Source organism: Mustela nigripes, chromosome 13 (assembly GCF_022355385.1).
Source record: "Mustela nigripes isolate SB6536 chromosome 13, MUSNIG.SB6536, whole genome shotgun sequence".
NCBI classification, from domain to species: Eukaryota; Metazoa; Chordata; class Mammalia; order Carnivora; family Mustelidae; genus Mustela; species Mustela nigripes.
The window spans coordinates 118,199,008-118,216,228 of NC_081569.1; the positions used below are offsets into that span (position 1 = coordinate 118,199,008).

Consider the following 17,221-nt stretch of genomic DNA (forward strand, 5'->3'; position numbering starts at 1 on the left):
CGCCTGTGGAGCTTTTATTAACAACGAATTTGCCAGACATACCCATGGGGATTCTGATTCAGAGGGTCTAGCACGGTTCCAGAAATCCATTATGTTAAAATCACCAGGTGGTGCAGAAACAGTAGGATTTAGGAAATACTTAAGAGCCCTAGGCTTTGAGGGACTGGAGCTCACCCGGTGGAGTGAGGAGGCGGCTGGGTGGGTGTGTTCGTGGTCGGCTACTTCTGCTTGAATTCAAGCAGCCCTGCTTATGTCTGTTTTACACAGCAGGATCTGGAGGAGATTTCATTTGAATAGAAAGGTTGTGCTGCTTCAAGAAAAAATTTGAAAGTCACTGCTCTATTGGTTTAAGGTTTTCAAATTTTAAGATGTTCAGATTTTTTTTTCAATCAATGAATATGAAGAATCGTGAAAACATTCTAAAATACTCAGATAATAAGTAAAGGTCAAAGTCTGTTAGACTCTACAGAGTCCTTAGAATCTTTAGAATATAGAATATAAGTTCAGTTAGTGCAGAGAATAAACCCTATTTTATTTCAATGTGGTTGCTATTCCTCAACACCATCATATCAATGCCAAGATATAGAATGACAGCCTCAAGATGAATCTATCGATAAAGACACCATCACCATGATCTACAAACAGTGTACAATCGGTCTACATTCTGAACCCATCGTCTGCAACTATTTCTTGAACAATCCAAGCGTGCTTCCACTCAAGGCCTTTGCAGTTAAAGTTCTCTCTGACTTACAGCAGGACTATAGGGTCTGTGCCCCTCGATTACATCTCTGTTTAAGTGTCTTTGCAGAGTAGATATCACTGACCACCTACCACCCTCCACCCCCAAAACAGTATCTTCCCCCCGCAGCACTGTCCAGTCCCCTCCCTACTTCCGGGCTCTGCTGCTCTCACCGTACTTATCATCCCAGGGCATGTGAGGTGTTTCTAAATTTGCTAGTTCTCTCTATTCCTTGTGCAACCAGGATATAATCAACACAAGAGCAGAGATTTTGTCTGCCTGCTTCACTCTGTTTCACTCTGTGATCTTAGGGCTTAGAACAGTGGCTGGCACCTTGTCGTGTCCCAGACAGTTTTAGATGAAAGCATATATGTCTCTTCCATCACTGAATTAATCCTCAAAAAGTCCAAGACACAAATTTCTGCTGTGTAGAGACTGACTCCCTTATTCGGATGTTTCTTTATAAGGGCAGTTTAACTACATGACATTACATGTCTCACTGGAAGCCTCTGCCCAGCTTTGTATTAAGTGAAAGTGGCATGTACCGACTTACTCACAGGAAACGTGCATGACATCTGCTCCAGACTTGGTTTCTCTTCTTCCCTACATGGCCACACGCACTAGCACCTCACGACAGACACGACGCTGTGCGTGTGGTGTGCAGGCTCCCGCCAACAGTTAGTACCAGTGGTATCTCCATTTGGACAGCTTGTCACAATCTCAAACTCAAAATGCCTTCAACTGAATTACGCAGCTTCCGTAGAAATTGACTTCCTTCCCTAATTATCCCATTTCTGTTACTAAAACAATCCTTCTTCTCATAACATTTTTAGGAGGCAGACTTGATGTGTGTCTTTCCTCTGTCCTCCACATCTAATTTATCATCATGTTCTGTCACTTCTTCCTTTAAAATGTCTCTCTAATGCTCTCATTTCTTAGTAGATAGCCTATTTATTTCTCACTCTATACCCTGTTCATGTTTTTACTCTTTCTTCATATTTATTTTCCTTCCTTCTCCCAAAAAATCTGACTGATTTTTTTGGCTCTTATTGATAACACCCCTCTGATTTTTTTTTTTTTTTCCCTTTGCTACCTGGTGACAATTTCACAGCTTGGCAATTACCTCTTTAATTGTTTCATTATGCCAATTTTCTTTTCTCAGCTAGATTGCACAGCTTATAGAGTCAAGAAAACAAATATTTTTATTAGTTTTCCTAGTACATAGCAGAGTGGTTGACACACAGAAAACACAACTGAGGAAAACATTTTTATTTTCCTGAATATTTAACATATGGTTATAAAGCTTTTTCCCTAAACTAAAAATAAAATGAGGGAAAACACTATCATTAGACACTGCAGAATTAACTATGTTTAATTTGACAAAATTTGTGAGGTAAGTGGTCATTTGCATATTAGCATGTAAGAGTGAAATAAATAAAGTCATAAGTATATAACAAAATTCTGCTAAGAAGCTACCAAGGTAATTGAATATTACTGAAGCTTGGCGATGGGTGATACTCGCTCATTATATTATTTTCTCTACTTGTGTGTGTTTGAATTTTTCTATCATATAATGTTGTAGGGGAAAGGGGTGCATTACAAAGAAATAAGAAACACTCACATGACCTATAATAATACCCTATATGGACTACAGGAAAAAAATGAAATCAACAGTGCTAACTATTAGCATGAAAAAGATACTGTAGCATAAACACACTATGCAATATTCTCAGTTATCTGTATCTTGCTCTTCAGTGGATATCTACATACTCTCTTGGACCAGGCACAGTTCTTACCAATTCTATATTTATAATAAATTTTCCTGTTGTAACTGACAGTGGATTTGAAAGTATCAGTAATGCTCCAATTTTTAATAATTCCACCTGTTTATAAGGTAAAAAATAGAACCTTTCATAATCAAAATCCCCAATGTCAGAAAAAATTACAAGAGAAAATCGCATGAATTCAAAACTTACGGTCTTAACATCATTTTCATGATGAAAGATATACTCGAACAAAGCCTGTGAAGAAAAAAAATGCCAAAAATACATTAGATTTTATTTTAACAAAAGCACTGTATTGTTATATCAAGACTGAAAGACCATTTTAACAGCAGCTGGGTTGAACCAAAATAACAATAACAAAAAATAAAATAAAATAAAAGTACCTTTACAAGTTAAGGGTCTATCCATTATTACAATCACCATTTTAAAATATAGCGATTTATACCTGATTCCTATTTTTATAGAATACGAACTGGAAAACTCAAATAACTAAACAGTGTTTTTTGTATTACACATACTATTTTACTAGAAAGAGACAAACGAAAAGACCAACTTTGGAAATGCCCAAAACAGATTCAGCCCATTCTATTACACACTCTACATCTGTAGCATAGTGATTATGATATTGATAATGACACTTTAGACATGGGGGAGATCTGGAAGTTCCTTTTGAAACAAAGTAGAGCTTGAGTATAAAACGGGCTGTGCAGATGATGACTGTAAGACCCATTACTGTGCTACTTCCCTCAGCTCATCTGGATAAGTAAGCATTTACTGAATTACCCCTTGATGGTATCACATTTGTCCATAAAGCCATTACTGTACACTTGCAAAGAGGCTAGTGTATCAAGGTTATTACCAAAGAAAACTTAAGAGGCAACCAAAGAAACAGGCCCTTCTTTTAAAAACGATACCTAACCCTCCATTTGTTCTGTTATAAAAAAGAAAAGTTAAAAGTGTGGTTGGTGCTACCATTGCTGTGAAACGAAGCTCATTAGAAATGAGTTCCAATGAGGAAACGTGGGTTGGAAACCAAAGATAGGAAAACTGGGCATTCTTTCTTTTTTTCTTTTTCTTTTTCTTTTTTTTTTTTTAAGATTTTATTTATTTATTCATGAGAGACAGAGAGAGAGAGAAAGGAGAGGCAGAGGGAGAAGGAGGCTCCCTGAGGAGCAGAGAACCCAATGCGGGGCTCAATCCCAGGACCCTGGGATCATGACCTGAGCCGAAGGCAGATGCTTAATGGACTGAGCCACTCAGACACTCTTACTGGGCATTATTTCTATAACACACTAAAAAAGCACAAAATCTAGTTCAGTTTAAGTCTATTAACATAGACCAGGTCTGTTCTGGAAGCATCTGAGTTTACCAGAGATGCCTTCACGGGACTGCACTCCCTGGACAGAAAACAGCAATGGGGGGCGCTATCGGTGGGGGAGGTGGGCAGGGGCCAGGTGGCATAGTCAGTTAAATCAAGACTAGGACTCTTGATTTCAGCTCTGGTCATGATCTCAGGATCATGGGATCAAGCCTCACATCAGGCTCCACACTGAGTGCAGAGTCTGCTTAAGTTTCCCTCTCTCACTCTGCCTCTGCATCACCATCCCCCCACCTCTGTCTCTCTCTTCTTCTCTCAAATAAATAAATCTTTGAAAAAGAAAACAGCAATGGTACCAACTAGCCATCCAGCCACCTCAAGTAAATGGCCTAAAAGGGCAGGGGAACTAGATATTCCGTATGAGTTCCTGTTAATACTCCATTCTCACAAAGGGAAATAAGTATAACTTTGCAATTCTGCTAAGTGTAGTTGACCAGATTGCTTTCAAATAAGAAATTAAGAAAAATGTCATCAGTGTTATTATAGGATAATTCCCTATCAAGTGACATTTCTTTTTCAGATTTTAATTGCAACTCTGTATGGCTAACAACCACTCTTATATTCCCCAGTGTTTGACATTTAGTAAATATGTTAAACACCATTAGAACTAAGATTCAGAATGAACTCAGTGCTAATGCACAGAATTCACAAAAATTACAGTTACAAACCTGGGCTAAGCTTAGGCCAGTTTCATCACCAGCTAAGTGCTCATGTCTCTGAACTAGTCCAAACAACTCCAAGTTTATCTTTAGATTGAAAAGGTCATGGACCTCTCAGGCTCTTTTTCTCTCTCTTTCTCACTCTTTCTTACCATGCATACACACACTTACTTTCACTCTTTCTCTTTAATTTAAAGGAGCATCTAATCTATTTTTTAAGATTTATTTATTTATTTGAGAGAGGGAGAGAGTACATGTGCACATGGGAGGGGGGCGGAGGGGAAGAGGGAGAAAAATCTTCAAGCAGACTTCCTGCTGAGCACAGAGCCAGATACAGGGCTCCATGTCCCGACCCTGAGATCATGGACCTGAATCTAAGGGAAGAGCTGGACGTTCAACTGACTCAGTAACCTAGGTGCCCCAAGCAACTACTCTTTGAATAGTCAGAATTATTAACATAATTCTCCATAAGGATCACTCAGGCCAGACAGTAACATTGTGATGCCTGCCTAATTACAAATTAGAAGTACATATTTTTTTATCTTCCTTTTGACAGTCCTAAAACTCTACAAGGATAGCAAATCATTTTTCTGAGAAGAGTTCAAGATGAAAAAGAAAACACACATAGACACGGATGACCTTCTAAGCTCCCTTCCACTAAGATGATTCTGCCTGTCTGCTTTCTTTGTTATAAACTGCTGTTCCTTTATCAACAATAGCCAAACTATGGAGAAAGCCCCAATGTTCAATGGTTGATGAATGGATAAAGAGGATGTGGTGTGTACACACACACACACACACACACACACAAAGAAATATTACTCAGCCATCAAAAAAGAATGAAATCTTGCCATTTGCAATGATGGGGCTAGAGCTAGAGTGTTATGCTAAGTGAAACAAATCAAGTCAGAGAAAGACAAATACCATATGATCTCACTCATATGTGGAATTTAAAAAAAGACGAACATATGGGAAGGGGGAAAGAAAAAGCAAAGGAGAGAGGGAAACAAACCATAAAAGACCCTTAACAGTACAGAACAAACTAAGGGTTGATGGAGGGAGGTGGATGGGGGATGGGCTAGATGGGTGATGGGGATTAAGAAGAGAATTTGTTGAGATGAGCACTGGGTGTTTGTTGTATGTAAGTGATGAATCACAGAATTCTATTCCAGAAACCAATATTGCACTGTATGTTAACTAACTAGAATTTAAGTTTTTTTTTTTTTTAATTGCTGTTGTTTATCAGAGGAAAAAGAATTTCCTATAATGATGGTATATAGATTTTATTTCTGGTGGACTTTTCTTAACTCAAAAGACTAAGAGAAGTTTTACATCGTTCAGTAATTAAACATTTCCATTTCAATCAAGACACTGCCTTTCCTGGGCGCCTGGGTGGCTCAGTGGGTTAAGCTGCTGCCTTCGGCTCAGGTCATGATCTCAGGGTCCTGGGATCGAGTCCCGTGTCGGGCTCTCTGCTCAGCAGGGAGCCTGCTTCCCTGTCTCTCTCTCTCTGCCTGCCTCTCCATCTACTTGTAATTTCTCTCTGTCAAACTAATAAATAAAATCTTTAAAAAAAAAAATTTTTTTTAAAAAAAGACACCACCTTTCCTTCACCGTTTTTTTTTCTATTTCCTACAATGTTGTTATGATAATATATCTAAACGTCACTTCATAACATACAATCATTTTAAGTACATACCTTTGCCAGTTTAGGTTTCTGGGCATATTTTGTTAAATTCAGTCTAGATAAGTTTATAAAAGGTCCATCAGGACTTGTAAGCATGGAAGCCTATGAGAGAAAATGACAGAACAAGATCTGAAACTTTCTCTTGAAACATAAATTGAGTTTAATGAGCATAAAAATTATAAAGGCAACAGAAGTAAAAAAAAGAATCAACTGTAAAAAACCTTCCATATAACCTTCCATTATAACAAGAGCAAAAAATGATATACCATAAAGTTACTTTGGTAATAGAAAACTGTGGTAATAAAGCGGTCAGAATTTACCGTTCCCAGCCTGACAAATCTTCCAGATGAGCTGGTGATGGGGCGAGCTGTGTAGGCAGTTCTGGGAGTTCTGATGGCCTGCTCCATAGTGCCAGGCCTTCCGCTCTGTGTGCCAGGTCTAAGGAAACCTGTAATGGGTCTTCCAGCTTGAGTGATTGGCCTGTGGAAAGTGTACGTTGTGAAAATACAAAGAAGGTCAATAAAGGAAGATTCTGGGACGCCTGGGTGGCTCAGTTGGTTAAGCAGCTGCCTTCAGCTCAGGTCATGATCCCAGTGTCCTGGGATCGAGTCCCACATCGGGCTCCTTGCTCAGCAGGGAGCCTGCTTCTCCCTCTGCCTCTAGCCTGCCACTCTGTCTGCCTGTGCTTGCGCTCTGTATCTCTCTCTCTCTCTCTCTAACAAATAAATAAAAATCTTTTAAAAAAATAAATAAATAAAAATAAAGGAAGATTCTCCTACAGTCTGGTCACTATTTAAGGATAGAGGGTATGAAAGAGAAGTGCATACCTGATAGCCGGACTAGGCCCTCCCGTCTGATTAGTTCCAGGGAGTTTCAAAGATGTGCCAGGGCCTATGAGATGAGATGGAAAATTCAATCAATATATGAGTTACTAATTTGTAAAAACTGTCAGCTAATGTAATTTTCAGGAATGCGCTGGTCTAGTGAAAAGGACATTAATAACAGGAAATGTATTTTAGGGAAAAAAATGGGTTTGAGACTGATATTTACTGAATATCTATCATGTTATTTTATGTTATCACATGTAATCCTCACACTAAGTCTGAAAGGCAAGTAATATTCACCCATTCAGCAGAGGCTTAGAGGGTTAGGCAAAGAGGTCATCCCATTAGCAGAGCTGGGGTTCAAACTAAGGCTAGCAAGGCCCAAAGATACTCATAGTTTATTTCTGATACAAAATCAAGAATTTAGACATTTTAGCTCCAAAAGAGCAAAACGATGGGGGAAAAAAGTTCATTTTTAACATGAACCATATGTATTTTTTCCCTCAATTTTCATTTGAAGCTTTAAAAGTTATTATCTTTCAAACATATAAATGGCTGATAACTGTTTTAACTATCAAATTCCAGCAAGACCACCATGTGTCACAGCAATCACTCAATACCATTTGCACCAGCACATCCGTAAGCTGGGGACCCCGCTTCTGTGACGACACCAAGAGGCATTCACAGGCCAGCATATCACCCCATCACTTCACATCACGCATGAGAGCAAACCACCTTCAGTTATTACAGTGATCGTTTTTTTTAATAATCCTTTTAGAACACTTCTGCTGTTTGGGTGCTTCCGGTGTTTCCACTCTGAGATAAACAATCTTCTGATAGGTTAGATAAGCAGTTCAGCTAGAATGCCTTTTAAACATAAAATTTTTAAATGCATAGTATAGCTTTTATTGAAAAATGGTTTTATACATCAATCTCATATCTTAAGTTTAAGATAATATAATTGAATTGAGGAAGGAAAGTCTTTGTACTGTATGACAAGATAGAAACCATTTACGTGGGCGCCTGGGTGGCTCAGTGGGTTAAGCCGCTGCCTTTGGCTCAGGTCATGATCTCAGGGTCCTGGGATCGAGTCCCGCATCGGGCTCTCTGCTCAGCAGGGAGCCTGCTTCCCTTCCTCTCTCTCTACCTGCCTCTCCGTCTGCTTGTGATTTCTCTCTGTCAAATAAATAAATAAAATCTTTAAAAAAAAAAAAAAAGAAACCATTTACGTAATAGAATATTATGTAAATGGTCTCTCATGTTTTTCATGTATATAATGTCGTATGTTTCTTTTATATACAAAGAGTATTATTCTTCCTCCTAATGGCATTTCATTTACTTAAGGGAAAAACCAATACTTACGTGGAACTTGAGCAATAGCATTTTCATCCAGCATCATTTCTGCAATTCCTTCCTGATTTACATCAATTTCATCTATGTATACCATTTCAGTTAGTGCTCGTGCCTTTAAAATCCAAGCTGCCTATAAGCGTGGATAAAATAAAGCATATATTAAGTAGTATTAGAAGTACTGCCTACAGAAGCTTTATTATTGTCTAAGTTTCCATTCGGTCTGTTTACCACTTAGTGCATTATATTAATTTAAATAGCTATGTCAAGAAACTAATAAAAGAAGGCAGGGTCATTACTAATCAAGAAAAATCCATTAGATCAATTATCTAGTAAATAAAAGTATTGTAATTACCTGGTAGTCTTCTAACGTGACTTTTTATAAGTAAAAGAAGATCTTAAGAGAAAATTTTACTAGACTAGTAATTTGAAAACAAATTAATAAAGCTATGACCACAGTGCTCTTTCTTCCTCCTTCAGGACCAGAGTCCATCATGAAGACCTTCTCGATGGTTTAGCTCTAAACCTACTTCCCTCTTGTCTTTCTCACAGAGCATTCTCTTTATACTCCTATTATATGTACTTACCATATTCGAGAAACTGTAATTATTGGGCAGAGGTTAGCCCTCCCTTCCCTAGAACACAATCCTTTTTACCTTGTTCAGTTCTGAATTTTCCGTAACACCTACGGTTTTTGCACACATTGGTATTCCAAAAATGTTGACTTGAACTAAGATCAATTTCTCCCAATTCCCAATAACTAATCAACACAATCTTGGTTGCTCTGGGATCTAGCTAGTAGAAAACCTGCTAGAAAGTGGAGGTGGGGGTGATAGAAAAGGCAATTAAGGAATCTGGAAAATATCAGCTTTGTTCTACCTTGAGAAATTAGATGTCAAGGTCTACACAGTTAAATATCTTCTTAAACATTTAAAATGGCTTTATCAGAAATGTTTACCTTTCTGCTTCACTAGAGAATAGAAGCAAAGAGCAATAAAGGTTGTCCAGTGGAGGAGCTGGGAAGAAGGCAACTCTTGAGCAGAAGCACAGAATTGACTCTAATAGTACAGAGGAAGCAGCAGCATGGGAACTTGGGGGATGGTGTGAGGAGGGCTCACACATCGGGCTGTGAAGCAGGCTGAAGGAAAGGCAAAGGGACTGAGAGAGAAACAGAGAGAGCTACAGAGGTCCAAACAGTCCTCACATCAAGAACCCAAGATGCATTCATCTACTCATGCACTCAGTCCATATCTACTGAACACCTCCTAGTTACAGGGCATTGGGCTAGGTTCTGAAAAGGAAACACGAGAAGATTAAAACTTGGATCTTAATTTCCCTGAACACATCACCTATCTGAATTAAGTATCAAGGCAAAGCAGTGCATGATAGGTGACAGGTTTGTGGTATAGAAAATAGTTTTATAGGAATTAAAAAGCAGAGATCCTTTTGTGGGCTAAAATAATTGGAATGCATATAGCAGACAAAAATTTTTAAGGAAAGAAGAAAATCTTTATGCTTTCACTTTAATGGGAATAAAGAAGGCTGCCTTCATTGCATACTTAGGTTCCTAAAACGAAATTATATTTGGTTAGATGATTGGCTTTTTAGGCTTATACTTTGCTGGGTAAGGTTTATTGGATTCTCATAAGATAACTTACAATAAAATGTCTCAACTGTGTGGATTTAACACAACTGAATGAGCAGAACATAGAATCAAAGAATTTGTAAAAAAAAAAAAAAAAATCAATTCCAATTGGAACTGCATCTAACTGTGGGAGCCACTAAAGTGTGGAAACAATTGGAGGTTTTCAATCCTCAAAGATCAAGGAAGGTTGGCAGATCTATACAAGTATGGTCAGGGAAGTCATCCCTCGCTTGTACTAATGATTTAATTTAACTTCAAAGATGGAAATAAGTAATCTGATTTATCTTGAGTCCCCACGGCTCATACTACCCTGCAAGCGTCTGATGGCTTTCATTTCTGAAGAGGACGTTGCTTGTTCAGCAGCCTGGTGGACAGGAAGGACTGCAGCATTTTCTTTGAAACAGTAAAGCAAGATGTGGGCTCCACCGGTTCACTCCTATATTACTAGGGAGCACCTGCTACCTACATGCCAGGTCCTGGGAACAGAGATGAGTAAAGCACAGCTCTCCCAGCTCACACAAATATCAGTGTTGTTGGAAAAACGCAATAATGAAAGTCTGGAGCATACTGTGGGAAGGCAGAGAGTGGCACCCAGCTGCCTGGAGGGTGGAGGAAGAGTAGGAGAAAAGAGTTTGCTAGTGGCCAAGACTGGAGAGCATGTGATAGGCAAAGCAACGGGACCAGGACAGGCTAGCTTGAAGGCTCATGACAAGTTTAACAAATCCAAATCAGTTGGTAAATGGTTGAATCGGGTTCGGGCTGAGGCAGCAATCAGAGAAGAAACTGGAGAAAAAGGCAAAGGGGCTGATGACGGACCCTGGATGCCACAGTGAGGTATATGGACTTTCATCCTGATGAGGAGGAACTCATGAAGCTTCAAAACTATGACTTGGAGTCCCAGTCAAATCAACCTTCTAAAAGCCATGTTCTAATTATTATAGTATCACTTATATTGGGGGCATTAATTATCCCCGCACATATCTTTTTAACAATTTGCATGTACCTACTGATAGAGTCTACTCCATTATGCTTCCTCACATCTATCTACCTATTATTAAATATTAAGAAGGTGCAACTGTTTTTAATATTAGGCTAAGCAAAACAAAAGGAAGTAAATCCACTGTTCCCTCCCCACCAAATGAATAAATGCTTCCCATCTTTTGGAAAATGTGATTCCATAAGAATTCACTTTTTAAAAAAGGTAGAGATCTATATTTCAGTTTCTGGAACCTAATTCTTCAGAAGTAGAAATAATGATGGGAATCTTGTATATTTAAAGATCTATAATAAAATCTATTTAACCATTACTTAATTTTAAATTTCATCAGTATTTGAGAATATTAATCTTCCTGATTTTCCTTCTGTCCTAACAAAAATGACCTTGAAAATCACATACCACTGCTTGATTAAACATCAGACTGTATTCAAAGAACTGCTCTTGGCAATGTGAACAATTCTTAGGATTTTGATGAAAACAGCAGATGGGGCTTTGGCTTTAAAAAAAAATGAAAAATTTTATTTTGGAAACAAGCCAAGTATGTTTTACAGCCCTAAAATCCTCTGTTGAAATTAAAAAAAAAAAAAAAAAAAGTTCAAAACTAATCAGTGATTAAAGTAAACTGCATAACAAAGCATAACGGATGATCCCAAACTGCCCCTTGGATCTGCATAAAAACATAAATTGGTATTATCAGATAATGTTTAAATTGTTACTAAATGACAGGGTCATGTAGTAAATATACTTGAATACCCATCCATTGGAAGTACTGTGAAATCAACAAAAATCATAGAAGTGGGGCACCTGGGTGGGTCAGTGGGTTAAAGCTTCTGCCTTCCGCTCAGGTCATGATCCCAGGGTCCTGGGATCTAGCCCCACATCGGGCTCTCTGCTCGGCAGGGAGCCTGCTTCCTCCTCTCTCTCTGCCTGCCTCTCTGCCTACTTTTGATCTTTGTCTGCCAAATAAAGAAAAAAAATCTTTAAAAAAAATCATAGAGGGGAGCCTGGGTGGCTCAGTGGGTTAAGCCGCTGCCTTCGGCTCAGGTCATGATCTCAGGGTCCTGGGATCGAGTCCCACATCGGGCTCTCTGCTCAGCAGGGAGCCTGCTTCCTCCTCTCTGTCTCTCTGCCTGCCTCTCTGCCTACTTGTGATCTCTATCTGTCAAATAAATAAATAAAATCTTTAAAAAAAAAAATCATAGAAGTGTCGGAACTCTTCTCAAGGGAAAAAGCACAGATTCTCCCAATCTAAGCAAGTAATCATCATGTCAGTTATGTCCTTCTTTGTCTGTGAAACATAATCCCATCTCATTTGCCTACTGAGGCAGTCTACAGGACATTCCTCTTGAGGCAATTACATCAGGGAAGTAATGCTTTGCTTGTACTATCTTCTGTGAGGTTGATCCAATTTTAGTTATGAAAATAAACAAGGTGAAAACTCTAGTGAATGAGCAAAACATGTTTAAATTGCCCTGTTCCTTTTAATACAGGATTTGAGGCCACTCGTTGAAGACATAAAAGAAACAATTTTGTTAGGTTATTATTAGAATAAGGCCACCAAAGAACAGTGTGTCTAACCTGATTGAGCCATCATAAGAATCAGTAACATTTGATACTCTGCCTACTCTATGAAAATGAAAAACTGAAGCACAAAATATTGAATTGTTATTGTGAAGCATCATTTATTTTGAAGTTGTAAAAATATGCAAAGGAGGAAGGCAAAATGTGTGAATAATGAGCTCAAAAGAATCCTGTCAGATTTGTTCCCTTTTTATTCTTTTAGATCACTATCGAGTGGATGATTCAGTCTACAGTAACAGAACAGAAAAGCAATACTAAATACAGATCCTTCATCAAGTTCCTGCGCTGGCTGGAAACTTACAAATGCCATTTACAGCTTTAAAACCATACAGTGCAAATTATTGGTGTTTTAATTTAATTTTAACAAAATCTTCCAAAATTACTGAAAACAAACAGCACAGTACTTACTCTTTTTATAGTTTAGGTCCTTCTCAAAGGAATTGTACATATATTATGCAAAAAACAGTTCTGTACCATCTATCAATTTGGTAATGATTATGAACATTGTAGACAATGTTGAAATTCTTTTCAAGAACGGAGTGCTACCTTTTAACCCATTTACGGGCTTGTTTAATGCCACACAGACCTCTATCAGAGTACTTTGTATCTTACTTTCTTCTACACGTTTGGATGCTTACTCACATGAACCACATACGAGGTTCCAAACTATTTATTTACCTAAAAACCACTGTTACAATTTTCTGTCATGTGGTGGGGCAAACACCTGGAAATACTGAAGCTCTCTGATTTGTAGCACTTTCATCTCTTCACCGTATTCCCAGACCTACTGGAAACCCTCAGAGTTAAAAGCTTCACCTCCTCTCCTTGGATTCCCTCCAGACTCGTTCACTGGGTCTCATCCAGTTAAGCAGGTCTCTCTATCCTGCAAGAATTTGGTAGACATGGCTATCTGGCCAGTAATGTTCCTTCCTTTCTTCCTCATGGTGGCAGGCACCGCTCTCTAAAACCAAGCCCTTCCCAAGCAGAGTTAGCCTAATCTTTGCTCAAGACACTGTCCTATTCATCATGGTCTTTCTGGACACCTGGGGCTCTGCTGATTTCTTGGCTCGCTCGCTTTCTAACTCCTGATTCCCCTTGCCTCCTTCTCTAATTTTCTCATCCTCTGGTCAATATTGGTCATTTCTATTTAAACTCCAAGTCTTAAGACCATAAGACTACTCATCCGAAAATGTTGGAAATATAATACTTTACATAAAAAGGTACAGAACGTCTGGTAGAGATGGCTAATTTTATAACAGCATTAATAGATATGCAGCGAGTTTTCTAATCTATAGGACCATGTAAGCAATTGAAATTATAGTATTCTCTAAACTAAAGGTTGCTAAACTAAACCTTTACCTGAGACACTGGCAATTCAGGATCTGGTTCCTGGAAAGCATTAAGAAGGTAGTAAACATTTTTAAGAAATACGGTTTCTAAAATAAAAAGTCTTAGTGACTAATTAGGTATGCGTAGGTGGACTCAAACTCATTCAGTAAAAATTCAAATATTAACTTCAATCTTTCCCCACAACTGTTTTCAAGAGTTTTGGATATATTAATACTAATATTGGTATTAGTGTAAAACTAATATATACTGACAAGTGCTGAATTTTCTCCAAGTAGGAAATTCTAATTACTCTAACCTCATTTAAAGCACAGAGAAGTTATCTTAACTACTTATTTAATGAAGACACAAAATCTCAGAAATTACAATAATTTTACAACTATACCAAGGAAACATTTCTTTATACTCAAAAATAAGTTCATGGTGGTTAAAACATTCAGACTTTAATCACTTGGGGAGGAGGAAGAAAATCCACATACTATAAGCCCTTCTGCTCCACATATAAATAATGGGATTAGTGCCTGATGATAAAAAATTAATTCTCACTGTAATGCACTCTGAGAAATGTTTATAAATAGACTATGTCACATATATTAATGTCAGGTGTTAATAAACTCAGGGTTTTTTCTGTTCAAACTAAATAGAAATCCACTGGGAAAAAGTCAGAGTTGTAACAAATGTATTTAACAAAACATTTACATTTGTTTATCTACAGTTAGCAACCTGCACTGAACACTCAGTTGGCAGCATGTTTTATTAGGGAAACTACTAAGAAACAAAATAGAGAAAGAAAAAGAAAAGATCCTTCCTTGCCTTGCTTTCTATAGCTCTAAAACCCAAAAGAATACCCTAAATATTTTTTAAGAATATATTATGCGCACAAGCAATGTGTAAGCCATCTGGTCACCATACAAAGATAAGCAATTTCTATAGCATGACACTCAGTAGGAACATGAGAGGCACGGGTTAAGCTAGGCTAGAAAAGCAAAGGCTCAGAGGGTGGGGTTTAGAGAATATTTGGAAAGCAGCTGAACCAAACACAAAACAGCAATGAAGAATACATCGCAACTGGAGGTTTTCAATTCCAGTGTGTATAAGGAAGATCTGGAAAATTATAAATTGCTTAGAACTCACAGTCCATACTTAAACATACTGATACAGGCAATGAGATGACATAAGACATAACCCTGTCTATTCTTTCTTCTGTTTATTTGTGGACACGTCTGAATGACACATGTCTCTCATTTAAGTCTCATAACCACCACCGGAGGGAGGCAGGTCAATGTTCTTATCCATTTGACAGATCAGGAAACCAGTTCAGAGAGGTCATATAATTTGCTCGAGGTCACACAAGGAAGCCAGAGCTCTTCCTTGCCAGCACATCTTGGATATTAAAAAATGACTTGGACATAATAAGGCAGGATTGAAGCATAAAGTGTAGGAGAGTACAAGGTAAGTCCATATAGAAAGGGGAGGAAACGTTAACCAGAGGTGACTGCAGATAATGGAAAGGAAAACAAAAACAGGCATAAGAGCTAGAAGCCTCTAATCGTTAAGTAGAAGCTGGATGCCTGTTATTCTGCCAAGAGCAAGAAGATGCTTCCAGTGGCCCAAATTCAAACCACCAGCTCAGCCTCGGTGTTCTGTTCACTGCTAAAGGTCTTTGTGCTCCCTGGGGTTCTTCTGTTCCACAGGAACACATCTGTGACTTACCACACAGGTAAAGCATGTGGGGAAATGACAAGCAATGAGAGGGTCAGAGAAGACCATGAGAGGCTTAGAGGAAAAGGTGGACAGAGAGGTGATGTTGCTTAGATGGGAGAAGGAGAAAGACAGAACCAGGAGTGAGGCAGAGAACACGTTAGTCCCACAGCATGTCCCTGACATAGCTGGTCCCCTGGCTAGGTGCTGAAAACATTCTATGAGGAAGGCATGCAGAGTTATATACCTTGCAGTAAAATGTATCAAATGCTATATTCAAGTTAGGGGCCAGTTAAATATGACTTAGAGCAAGAGGGGGGAAAACAGAATACATGGGAGATAAGAAGAGAGTCAGAGAAAAGGGAAGGAGATTATTCTGGAAATTATTGAGTACCAGGGATCTATGAACTGTATTCAACATCACTCTGTCATCAGTTTCACTGAACACTTTCCTCACAGGTGCGTTCCAGGTTACCAACAATCCTTTCAGAAAAATATCAGGGATTTTGATCCTGCATGGAAATTGCATGAATCCTGCATGGAAATCTCTCTAGCTATCTAGAGACAATAGCAGCTAACATTTGTGATCACTTACTATATTTTAATGAACTTAATTAACCCTCACAACAACCCTTTGAGGCATATTATCATCTCCATTTTACAGATGAGAAAACACTCATCCGTATATAGGCAGTGTATAGGCAGTATTTGAACCCAGACACTCTGGCTCAAGAGCCTGAACTTTGCTGAGTATATGAGATCATAGCAAGGCATGAAAGCCGGCTACTATATGGTGAGGGAGACCAAGGCTGGGTATGGCTGGTCTGGACTGGAGATCCATCAGGAGTAGCAGGACTAAGAAGGGAAAGTCAGGATTTTTAAATTTAGAGGTAGAGAAAAAAAAATTTTTTTTTAATCACTGGGACTTTCATCTGTGGGTCTCTCAATTAGAGTCTGTTATTTAAATTAATCCATCCAAATAGGGAACCACAAGTCAGGTTCATTTGGTCTAGCAGATTATTTCCATGGGCATCAACAAAGTTGAGGCTAGGGGAGCCTGGTTGGCTCAGTCAGTTAAGTGTCCAGCTCTTTTTTTTTTAAATTTTTTTAAGTATCTAACTCTTGATTTCAGCTCAGGACATGATCTAAGGGTTGTGAGATCAACCCCTGTGTCAGGCTCCCCTTGTCAGGCTCCATGCTAGTGCCTCCTAGAGCCTGCTTAAGACTCTCCCTATCACAATGGACTCTGGGAAAATAAACCAAGGGAGGGGGGTGGGAGATGGATGAGCCTGGTGGTGGGTATTAAGGAGGGCATGGACTGAATGGAGCACTGTGTGTTATACACAAACAGTGAATCATGGAACACTACATAAAAAAACGAATGATGTACTATATGGTGACTAACATAACACAATTAAAAAAAAAAAGAAAGAAAAAAAATTCTCCCTCTCTCTCTCCCCCACCAACGTTCTCTCTTTCTCTTTCTCCCTCTTTCCCCTCTCTTAAAAAAAAAAAAAAGAAGAAGAAGA

The 17,221-nt window shown here is 38.6% G+C and overlaps 1 protein-coding gene across 2 annotated transcripts in view; it reads right to left on the minus strand.

Annotated features, from left to right (window-relative positions):
* Positions 1–17,221, minus strand: part of TTC8 (tetratricopeptide repeat domain 8) — a 58,158-nt gene that overhangs the window by 30,206 nt on the left and 10,731 nt on the right. Inside the window, exons 2-7 of one of the 2 annotated variants that reach the window (XM_059371316.1) lie at positions 14,004–14,033; positions 8,434–8,554; positions 7,075–7,138; positions 6,568–6,727; positions 6,260–6,349; positions 2,716–2,760 (exon numbers count right to left, since the gene is read on the minus strand). In XM_059371316.1, coding sequence (XP_059227299.1) covers positions 2,716–2,760; positions 6,260–6,349; positions 6,568–6,727; positions 7,075–7,138; positions 8,434–8,554; positions 14,004–14,033 — 510 coding nt within the window. The remainder of the gene's footprint in view (positions 1–2,715; positions 2,761–6,259; positions 6,350–6,567; positions 6,728–7,074; positions 7,139–8,433; positions 8,555–14,003; positions 14,034–17,221) is intronic. The other variant, XM_059371317.1, reaches the window with a different exon arrangement.